The following is a 12,248-nucleotide window of genomic DNA, read 5'->3' on the forward strand; positions in this document are numbered from 1 at the left end:
TATATAAAGAGCTCCAGGTTTGTAATGTTAGGAAAAATACAAATTATTCCAAATTTGTCATTTTTTCTCACCCTACAAACCTGAGGTTCTTTACACATAATGGCCCGCCATCACCTACCCTCTAAAAGATGTCCTACCTAAAATTGCAAAGTGGCTTCTGTTAGCTGCTGTGTGTGTGAGGTGGGTGGTTGGTCTAAACCTCCTCCCCCCCCCCCCAACTAGCTGAGGGCAGTAGCACCTTACTATAAGTTTTATCGCTAGTTTCAACTGTAGTCGAAACATATCTCCATAGTAAAGAGTTTCAGGCTTGTATGGTTAGTTAAAATAAAAAAAAATTCAAAATTTTTAATATATACTCTCTCTCTCTCTCTCTCTCTCTCTCTCTCTCTCTCTCTCTCTCTCTCTCTCTCTCTCTCTCTCTCTCTCATGCATCCGAGGTCTGAGTCACACTGGTCTTTGGTCAGCAGAGCTGCACCAGGAAATATGGAGTCCCAACACCTTAGCTTCCTCCTTTTTGACCAACAACCTCCTCTCTTGGATTTTCTCACAAATATCTACGGGAGAGACCTTGTAGCTACCAGCGTCACTTAATTTGTGGGCTGTGACAGGTCATCCTTCACGAGACAGACAATACCAGTGTATGTGAAAGGCATAGATGGATTTTTTGAGGGTCAGAACCTCATGCTGGATAACTCTGAATTATTTACTTCCTTTCTAATCCACCCTTTTGAGGTTAGGAAGTTTAAGCCCTCGATAATTCTATCATGCAAATTAACACTCAGAGGACCTTCCAAGGGACGTTTAATGTGAATTTAGGCTTGGATATGCTTCAGACAGTTACTCAGTCCTTTGCTTTGCAACAGTTTCTCTATCAACTTCTCCTGTTTCTTGGTCACTATATGCCTCTTTTTCTTGGTTGGTTTGGATAATATCCTTACTCTGAAAGAGCTCCTACAGAAGGCAGTATTTTAGATAGCCCGTTAAGATACTATCGCTAAAGTTATTGGGTCCATTAACTGGCCAGACAGTACTACATTGGATCCCTCTCTCTGGTTACGGCTCATTTTGTCTTTACCTACACATACACTGAATAGTCTGGCCTATTCTTTCCACATTCTCCTCTATCCTCATACACCTGGCAACACTGGGAATACCAAACATTTTTCTTTGTGCAAGTATTAACTACTGCAATGTCATTGTTCAGTGGCTACTTTCCTCTTGGTAAGGGTAGGAGAGACTCTTTAGCTATGGTAAGCAGCTCTTCTAGGAGAAGGACTCTCCAAAATCAAACCATTGTTCTTTAGTCTTGGGTAGTGCCATAGCCTCTGTACCATGGCCTTCCCCTGTCTTGGATTAGAGTTTTCTTGCTTGAGGGTACACTTTGGCACGCTGTTTATGTTATTTCTCTTCCTCTTGTTTGTTTTTATAGTTTATATATAAAAGATCTAATTTAATGTTGTTACTGTTCTTAAAGTATTTTATTTTGATTATTTATTACTTCTCTTGTAGCTTATCTATTAACTTTCCTCACTGGGCTATTTTTCCCCGTTGGAGCCCTTGGGCTTATAGCATCTTGCATTTCAACGAGTTGTAGCTTGGCTTTTACTACTACTACTAATAATAATAAAAGAGCAAGACAACTGGTGGCATTCTACAGAGAACAGAAATAACTTGCCCTCCTAGCCACCTCCTAATACTGACTCTGGGGATTCTCTTTCTAACCAAGAATGAAAAGCTTTGTTGACCTGATCCTCTAAATAGAAGTTTACAGACTCCTTGTGATAACATCTGACCAGTGTCTACCCTGCAAACCTATTTTCAGAGATCTGTGTCATGAGAAGATAATGAGAAGATAGTCTGTTTCAAAATATCCAGACCAATAAATCCAATTCTACAAGAGTTATCTGTTGTCCTATGACTCTCATAGAGAAGGCCTATTCTCTCTCCATCCGTAAAACATGTAGTACACTTAAAATTGCATTTTCTTTAGCTCTCTTTGAAAATCTACACATTTTCAGGATATTGAGAGCATTAAAGGTTGGTCTGGGTGTAGGGTGTTTATAAGAAACTGCAATACATTACATTAACAGATCCAAACAATTCAGTATGTTTGCATTGTTTGCAGTTTGATTGTAGGACCTAGAGATGAAACTTTGGCAGAAGTGAAGGATTCCCAATTAGGCCCCTTGGCAGAAAAATCATGATATTCTTTTATATATATATATATATATATATATATATATATATATATATATATATATATATATATATATATATATATATATGAGTATGTTAACTTATTACTTCTTTCTACTCAAGTAATTCAAGTAAAGTATTGGCTGCTCCTGGGCGTTGTATCATGTAGGTAACTTGACCCTTGTGGTTCAAGAGTAACCATTTCTTTGTTCTGGTACTAGCTCTCATGTATCCATAGATTGTGATGGGAGGTGGGGTATAACTGAGCCCTACTCTTACAAGGTATGAAGATGATTTCTATTGGTAAGCAAATGCTTAGGTAGTGTTTCCATCTACCCAATGAGCATTAGTGCGTTTCATTTGTTAATTGAATTGAATATAAAATTTATCCCTTAAGCCAAGTAAGTTAATGGGTTGTCTGCTAGTAGATGAATATAGCATTGGAGGTGCTATGATGTTTCTAGGGAGCATGAAATTCATAGGTCAACCTTACACGCACTTAGTGCGTCCATACACATTCATACACTGGCTTAAGGGCAGGGAAGATGGCTTTCCTTGGGTATACTGTATTTTATTACATAGTATTTCCTGTTATAGCCTAACAGGAAAGTCCTTGGGGACCACGCAGTACCTCCCAAAAATACAGTAGGGTTTTCTGTCAAAACTGTAAATTTAATTTTCTTTTCATTAATTTTATTTATATATTCTTGAATGTTGCAAAGGGCTACCAACCTTTATATATACTGGAAGTTTGATGGTTTGTTGCTTGAATATATTCCTATTTTCTCCTAGCTCTTGAAAGATGGGCATAGATGCAATGCATGTTAATTCCTTGAGGGATCTATGGTTTATTTTTATTATTCTTTAATGTATTTTTTTTTTTAAATGTAGGAGTACTGTATTTGCATATGTTTGGGTTTTGAAAGCAACATATGGCATTAATTAATCTTGGCTTGGAGAACTGTGGTTATGTAAATGTTTAGCTTACAAAACTTTTATACTTTCAGGATGACGATTATCAACAAGAAGCCGAGTTGTTTTTCTACTTAAAGCAATTAATTTTGTGACAAAGGAGCATTTGTGGGGATATTCTTGTTTCCATTATTTAACACATAGGAAGTAAGTGAATGAGATTTGAAGTCTTAAAAATGCTCATACTCTTTGTAATATCATTGCTTGATTGTTATATGATATTCCAACTTTTTAACACATTGTCTTAAATTACATTGACATTTGTTCAGGGTGATTCAAGTAGCATTATTCTTGGAATTAAGTATTTAGCACAATATAAAGATAATTACATTAATCTGAAAAGATTTAATAATATTGAAGACTCAGAATCAAGTAAATTAATTGTTTATAATTAAATTTTGAATTGAGAAATTGGGTTATAATAGAGTTTGGGAAAATCTTCTTGCTCAATGTTTGGTATAATTTTTCTGTTATCTGAGCTTCTTGAGACTACAGAGGTGGACAAGGAAGATATTTGTCTTGAAAATTTGAATACCTAATTTGGCTTTGAAAGCATAAGTATTGAAGGAAAGGGCTAATATCTTTTGATTGTGGAATTAGAAATCTCATATTAAAGCAAAAATGCAATGCTATGGAAAAATTTTAATTTGTGTAATTTCTTTACAGCTAGAAAAAAGATGTAGTTTAAATTTCGCTTCGTGAGAAGGAATTATTATTCTAATTATGGAGCCTGGAACCTCAAAATTAACTGTGAAAATTGAGGGTTTTCTCAAGGAAGAACTCTACGAAGATTTTATAAATGAAAGTCCTCAGTACATCTCTGAAGATCCATTCATTGAAGATATAAAATATGACAGTGTAGTTAAAGAAGAAAGACACCATGACTCAGAATTGGAGACTAACGTAAGATGTGTGTGGTCAGAAAAGGAGGAAAATGCATTACGTCCCAATTTGAAGGCTGACCAAAATACTAAGCTATTTAAATGTGAAGAATGTGGAAAGACATATATCCGAAAAGATACTTTGATAAACCACATAGGAACACACACTGGAGAGAAACCCTTTTCTTGTGAAAATTGTGGAAAGTCATACCATCGTAAAGATGGCTATAGACTACACATGAGGAGCCATGTGGGAGAGAACCTGTATGTTTGTGAAAGTTGTGGAAAGTCATTTCATCAGAAAGATATTTACAGAAATCACTTGCAATTTCACCAAACAGAAAGACCAGTCGCATGTATTGAACATGGAAAGATATTTCCATTCAAAATTGAAAATAATTTGACAGTGGAAACTATTGACAAACAATATGTTTGTGCAAAATGTGGTGTGCATTTCAACCAGGCATGCACTCTTGAACTTCACTTAAGAAGTCATGCAGAGGATGAGTCATACACATGTAAGGAATGTGGAAAACTATTTCATCTGAATGTAGATCTTCAAACCCACATGAAAACTCATTTTGGTGAAAAGCCATTTGTTTGTGAGGTATGTGGAAAAGTCTATCAGCGAAATAGTGATCTAAAGGTTCATATGAGAGTTCACACTGGGCACAGACCATTTGTTTGCGAGAAATGTGGTATATCATTCAGGCAGTCTTGCACTTTCAATCATCACCTACGAACTCATACAGGAGACAAACCATTCATGTGTCAAATATGTGGTAAAAAATTCTATCAGAATGGGGATCTTAAAAAGCACATGAGAGTTCATATAGGGGAGAAGCCTTTTGTTTGTGAAGTGTGCGGTAAAGCATACAGGAAAAATAGGGATCTAAAGGTTCACATGAGGAATCACACGGGAGAAAAACCTTTCAAATGCAGCATCTGTGAAAGAACCTTCACTCGTGGGGAGATTCTCAAGAGTCACTTGAGAGTTCACACAGGGGAGAAGCCATACAAGTGTGAGGATTGCGGAAAATCCTTTAGTCTGGGTGGATCATTAAGAGATCACATGATATTACACACTGGAGAGCGACCCTATGTTTGTAAAGAATGCGGAAAGACTTTCAATCAAAGAGGAACTTATTATCGTCATAAAAAGCTCCACTTGTGAAGTAAACAGTGTGTGAATAAGAGAATCTTATAAGGAAAAGTTTCATTTCATATAAATGTTAATTAATATTTTATAATCAGTTGTCTTGATGTAATGATGAAATATTTCAGGTTTTAAATACTGTATGTTCTCTTGGCATTTTATTTAAATAACTTGGTGCTATTCAGTGACAGTTGAACATAGTGTATGTAATTTTCTGTTGATTATCTAATAGTCTTTGATATTTTCTATGTACTTATTCTAGTGCTGTATGTGTATGTATACTGTTAACTACTTCATGGTAAAGGTATTACTTTTTATTCTTATACTGTATAGAATAAAGGAACAAGAAAAGAGATAAAGCAGCCACGTAGGAGGGCATGAAAAACTCCCTAAAACTGTACATATATGTAATGAAAAAAGGGCATTTTCAGGACTGTACATTTTCTTTAGATCTATCTTTTGTGATGGTTGCAATTTTAATAGTAATTTTGCAGATTTTTAGAGCAGAATTGATACACTACTGAGAAGAATAGTAGAGTATTTTGTGGGCTTCAAGATCTGTAACTTCATCTATCGTTTTATGTTCAGTCAGTAGCCAATAAAAAATCAGAGCATTAATTATTGTTTCAATCAAAGACAAAAACACTGTAAATTCTATGTGTCTAGTTAAATACAGAGAGAGAGAGAGAGAGAGAGAGAGAGAGAGAGAGAGAGAGAGAGAGAGAGAGAGAGAGAGAGAGAACATTGCTAGTTTTATTTACTAAAGAACACCTGATAAATATATATGCGAATGAAGTGTTACGTTTTTTTATCAAATTCGAGATGTTTAAGAATAATAACATTGAAATAAATTTTTCACACGTAAACTATAAAAACTTCAAAATGGCGAGAGGAAGAAAAATAAGATAGAATAGTGTGCCCGAGTGTACCCTCAAGCAAGAGAACTCTACCCCAAGACAGTGGAAGATCATGTTACAGAGGCTATGGCACTACCCAAGACCAGAGAACAATGATTTGATTTTGGAGTGTCTTTCTCCTAGAAGAGCTGTTTACCAAGGCTAAATAGTCTCTTCTACCCTTATCAGGAGGAAAGTAGCCATTGAACTATTACAGTGCAACGGTTAACCCCTTGAGAGAGAAGAATTGTTTAGTAATCTCATTGTTGTCAGGTATATGAAGACAGAGGAGAATGTGAAAAGAATAAGCCAAACTATTCGGTATATGTGTAGGAAAATAGAGAGGATCCAATGTAGTACTGTCTAGTCAGTCAAAGGACCCACTAACTCTAGTTGTAAATACAGTTACAGATTTTATTTTTGTAATGGGATGAGGCTATAATCTATCATACTGTAACACTGGCAATTGTTTCTAATTTAAGCAGTGATTTTGTGCATATAAGAGGACTACAAAATATGACGATTGCCAAAGAAATTGTTTAGAATGCAGGTATAAAAAATTAAAAGAGATGAGATTCACTGATGGGAAGGCTAGAAAAAGCTTCATTGGTGTTTTAATAAAAAAAAAAAGGGTATTGTAATGGCAAAGGCTAGAATGAATATCTTAAGTCTTCAAATTCACCAATAACCGAAAGAATGAATATATGAGCTCTGAGTTACGATGGGAGGACGAAGAAAAAAAAAACATATCTGATAGCAAAATACCTCGGCTGGTGAACATGGAGGAACCATGAATCCAGAGCAGAAGTGTTCAGCCAAGGCCTTCTTCCTTCTTTTCTTGGATTTCTTCGGCCATGGATGAGATAAGAACATTAAGCAACCCGTAACATTAGCCTTTGTTCTTCAATAAAGATATACTTATGTTAGTGTCCAAAAGAAGACTGAATGGAAACTTTACTCAGCGGATATGATTTGGTAAAATGCTGCAGAAAATGCATCCAAAAAAGGAAGTGAAAACCCACAACATACCAGGTGTTCTTTGCGCTCAATCCGGTTTTCAAACATTTCCTCTGAAATAAATTCCCTCGTATTATTATTATTGTTATTATTATTATTATTATTATTATTATTATTATTATTATTATTATTATTATTATCATTATTATTATTATTATTATTATTATGAGTAGTAGTATTTGTAATAATAAATCTTAAGGTCTCTGAAAAGGGAAACTGGAATTTCCTTTGGTTGTTCCAGGTTCCTCGCCACCCATTCCACACCACTATGATTGTGGGCACACTAACAGATGTGTATGTGCAAAGCTCTGCAATTTGCAGAAAGTTCATTGTCAGTAGTTAATTCTTACACAGATACCACAGCTTGCATACTTTTACTTTTAACGTACATACCCTGTCTATTTTATCGGCCAAATCCTTTGGCTGGCGATTCTAATTCTCTACCGCTTAAATCCTCTGTTTCAGCGGGCGACCGACAAATGAGCGGCGAATCAGTAGTGAGAGTATTCTGAAAGAGCGACAAAATATACTATTAAAAGAGCGGACGACCTGACTGCCTCATTATCCTCCCACCTCCCACCCCTACCCCCTACTTCGTTCCGGGGTCAGCCAGTTAACCTTGTCGGTGACCTCCATACAACTGGTCAGTGTGTCTGGTGATTCCACCCAGTACAGTCAAGTCGTGCCAACATGGAGTTCACCATTACAGAAACTAACAAGGGAAAGAAATGCATAATCTATGAAGGTTACAAGTTTAGAGTCGACACAACATTAAGTGATGGAAGTTTTTCATGGCGGTGCACAAATGGGAAGTGTAAAGCTCGAGTGAAAACAGACTGTGAAATAGGTAGCATTGTCCCTGTGCAGTTGCAGCACAATCATGAAAATGATGAGAGAAAGCTTGAACGACAACAACTACGTACTGCAGTGAAAAGAAAAGCAAGTGATGACATGACAGCAAGGCCGGCAAAAATAATTAGGACAGAACTTTGTAAAGTTACGGAAAACAATCTGCAGTCTGGTGATCTGAAATGTCTGGCACAATCAATATACCGTGAAAGAAGGAAGCAATATCCTGTTTTACCTAAAAATCGTGAGGAAGTTCATCAAGCGCTTGAATCCATGAATACCACCACCAGCAAAGGCGAAGAGTTCGTGTTGGAAAATAACCCAGACACAGGCATTGTTATCCTGTCATGTACAACAAATCTGGAATTTCTGGTAACTTCTGCAGAGGAGATTTTTATTGACGGGACCTTTAAGAGTTGCCCAAAATATTTTTATCAACTGTGCTCTATCCATACAAAGACAAGAACAGTGACATAGGACAGGGGTTAAAGCTATCTTATGGTCTCCATTTCATTGATCCTGCTGATATTGAAGACTGCTTTATTGAGGAGCTGATGTCATGCGCACCACAGAAAGAAAAATGTACTAATTATGCAGACTATCTCGTTGATAACTACGTCACACCTCATTCCAAGTTTCCACCAGTGCTTTGGGCTGAAGTACCCTCTAACGACAAACGCACAAACAATGCGGCTGAATCCTTTCATGCGCATTTCAACGCACAATTTTACAAAGCTCACCCAACCATCTTCATCTTCATGGATGTAGTCAAGAAGCTCCAAGCAACAACGTACTTGAAAATCAGAAGTACCGGCATGCCAGCTGTCCCAAAGAAAGTGGATAAAGAGAAGTGTGAATATGCCATAACTCAGTTCGCCAAGTACAAGTCGCAGGATATTAACCGACGTCAATATTTACAATCTATGGGTTGCAGTTTCATGGCAAGAACTGATTTGATGTGAACGGAAGATATGATGTGAACACACTTAAGTGACGAAAATACGATCTGAACACATTTAAGTGACGAAGATATGATATGAACCTTTAAAACCTTTAAAACCGCTTTAAAACAAAATATTTTTCCTGCTCAAAAGCCTACTTCCACCTCCCCGTGGTGAGCAGGGGGCAACAGGTATTTACATCTGGCTAACGGAAGAGGTAATTAAGACGCTCATCTGTTGTAAAATGTAGCCGCTCTTTTAATAGTAAATCTGTCGCTCTTTCGAGAAAATGTTGCCGCTCTTTTAACATATAGTTTCGCTCTTTTGTGAAACTCCGGTTTCAGCACCTGTCTCTCTGCACAACTCACAAAACATATAATTTTGATTCCTGTTTCTAATATTTTTTTCAAGTCTATCATATTCAACCTTGTCTTTATTACTATGGCAGCTTCCTCAGTGTTAAGTTCGCCTGAGTAATCTCTTCTGCCATTACCATTATCAAATCGAACTTTGTCATTTCTGCTTACTTTTCTGTTTTCCTTTATCGCTACTTTTTATTTCTCTCTTGAGTTCTTGCTTTCTATATTTTCTTACCTCTTCAATTTCAGTATCATGCTTTTATTTTATTTCTATAAGACTTTTTTTTTTCCTAGCATTCCCCATGTAGTTTCCTTATTTGGTATTCACTTATTGCTGTAACTAACCGTTTATCATCTTATGTAACTTTGTTATAAAAGAGCATCACCTTTTTATACTCGATTCTATTCTCCACTGGCTATATATCTGTTTCCTCTATTGACCCACAATAAGGTATAGTTGCGACTAGTTCACACATTCCATTAATTATCTTGTACTGTTTGTCCTCTAAGACTAAATCCTTAATTTCTTTTCCCCTTTCTATCAGTCTACGTCTCAATATTTACAAACATTTTAGGTACCAGTTTCAATTTAATTTATCATTATTCTCACCAGCAATGACAATTTCACACTTTTAACGTCACTATATTTCCTTAATTCTCCAACTACATAACCCAAAAGCTTTAGAAGCAAACACGAAAAAATGCGCACTTGTAAAATAACAAGTTATAGCCATATTAACATTTTAGAGCAGCATTCGTGCGCCATTAGAGATGATGGCAGTGATTATTGGAAACCCCACCTGTTCGTCATATGTTAAATGTTGTCTATTAAAATGGCTTTCCCTTATAAAAATTATGGTTGTGATGAAATAATCATGTTCAGCAAGTGTTTAGAATATGTGTTTAAGTACATTTACCAGAAATATATTTCTGAAACGCAGTGCATTAAATCAAGTGACGTCATAATTCGTTTTGATTCAGGTATTCAAAATTTGTGCTTTGATGGCTAATATAAAATTTCCCACTTCATAGATGGGACAGGATTACAATGTTGTAATGATGAAAGTTTCTTTGGCACGTAAAAGGGACTCTTCTTCTTTTGATTGTTTAAATCCTTTTAAGCATCACATTAGAATCCAGTAATGACAGCATAATTATAAGCCTCGCATAAATCCCCCAACCTACGACATATGGTTGAATATTCCTATTAACGTCTACCAGAGATTCTTTTAAAACTTTTGAACAGTTGCTAGTAAAGAAAAGAATCTACAGTATCTGACAAGGCAGCAATCATGATTGAAAAGGGCTATCATCTATCATTTCAGAATCTCTTATCAGTATACAGTAGTTTTCATCACATGAAACCTGCAGACCCCTTTGCTTTTCGACCTTGGTACCTAGCTGACACAGAATCTTATTCATCTTAGCTAAAGTACTTTTACTTTATATTTGCTTTAAACAATACACTTCCTCGGTCAGTTTTAATTTTACTATACTGTGCTTTACCCATGCATAAGTGAATAGACTGTTTCTTGTCTCAATTTATCAACAGGAGGATACAGCATGGTTATTATTTACCTTAATCACCCGATTGGCAACAACATTTCCTTGAATTTGATTTAGTTTCTGGCTGTCGGGAAATTTTTCGAGAAAAAGCATCATTCTGTGCAGAGCATTTTCATGGCTTGAATCATTGTAACTCAACTGGAGAAAATTCCAATAATGTTTTTCAACCATATGATATGCCCTTTGCAAATTATACCTCACAGTCTTGTTCTATTCATATACAGTTTTGTATGCTTGAGGTTATCTATAGGTAACTACAAATCTGCCCAAAAAAAAAAAAAAAAAAAAAAAAAAAATACCTATGGTGGATTCTAGTAGATGGGTTTAGTTTTCATCTATATATGATAAAACATATCCTGCCAACACTAATCTAGATCAATTTGAATATAAAAAAAATGGAATATTACCTGAAATATGTCATTTAGTTATTGAACTAAGCCAACTGATTTTGGATATTTGTTGTCCTGATTTGTTCAAAGCCAAAAACTTACAAACTACTTCTATCAAATCTGACTCTAGTTCTTGGTCTAAATGAACAGCATCAGGGATGCTATACTTAGAGAATATATAGTCATCATACACGTTGGATATTAACTCTGGTTTAGATCCAATGAAAGAAAAATATCCTTCCCATGGAAAATGCTCAATCATAATTGAAACATATTAATACCCTCATGATGTTATCACTCTTTTCTGTAGAGGATAGTTTTAACTGTGAGGTCCTAACAGTGCTATTGGGATTTATGGTGGAGACTTACTAGCTGCATTCCTCTAACACTGTTCATGCCACTTCTTTATATCCGTCCTCTGTCTCTATGCCTTGAGAAGCTTTGCAAAATTTTACGGATTTTTTTTTTTTTTTTTTTTTTTTTTTTTTTTTTTTTTTTTTTTTTTTTTTAATCAAAATGCTCCTTGGATGGTCACGGATGCTAAGCTAAGAGCACCTTACGTCTATCCGATCTTGAAATCAGGAAACAAAATCTGTTGTGTTAATTGTGCCATATTCTATACAATGCTCCATCTTTCAATTGCATATCACCTCAATGTCAGCTATTTTACAAAACAAAATGACTGAAATTCCCTCTGTCAATCAATTTACACAACTGATAACTATACCGTTTCCTCCTCCAACAGCGAATTTTCTGAACAGATCAATGCTTCTTCTTCACAAACATGGCTACATAATGGTAAACTAAACAACCCATAGCAATTGTTCTGGGTGATGTTCATGAGGATTCGAAAGTCCCCAGAAAGTCTACCCATTGGCTTTGAATTACGAAGAGCCCTGTTTTTACCACCACGAAACTGAAGTAGTGATTGTTTTGCATCTGCTGGGTACTTGCTTCAGAGCACACATGCCACATACAATGCAATTTACAAGTACATCAGCACATGCTTCGGCCATTGATTAGTCT

At 35.9% G+C, this 12,248-nt stretch overlaps 1 protein-coding gene across 1 annotated transcript; it reads left to right on the forward strand.

Annotated features, from left to right (window-relative positions):
- The first annotated feature begins 3,180 nt into the window (after positions 1-3,180).
- Positions 3,181-5,846, forward strand: LOC137642452 (zinc finger protein 595-like). The gene is made up of 2 exons (XM_068375015.1): positions 3,181-3,315; positions 3,835-5,846. Exon 2 carries the CDS (start codon positions 3,892-3,894, stop codon positions 5,221-5,223), a length of 1,332 nt encoding a protein of 443 aa, XP_068231116.1. The 5' UTR covers positions 3,181-3,315; positions 3,835-3,891; the 3' UTR covers positions 5,224-5,846.
- Positions 5,847-12,248: the final 6,402 nt, after the last annotated feature.

The sequence above is a fragment of the Palaemon carinicauda genome, chromosome 6, assembly GCF_036898095.1.
Source record: "Palaemon carinicauda isolate YSFRI2023 chromosome 6, ASM3689809v2, whole genome shotgun sequence".
Lineage (NCBI taxonomy): Eukaryota > Metazoa > Arthropoda > Malacostraca > Decapoda > Palaemonidae > Palaemon > Palaemon carinicauda.

Excerpts from the sequence above, each read along its gene's own strand:
- LOC137642452 (XM_068375015.1), top strand. The coding sequence starts at position 3,892 with ATGGAGCCTGGAACCTCAAAATTAACTGTGAAAATTGAGGGTTTTCTC.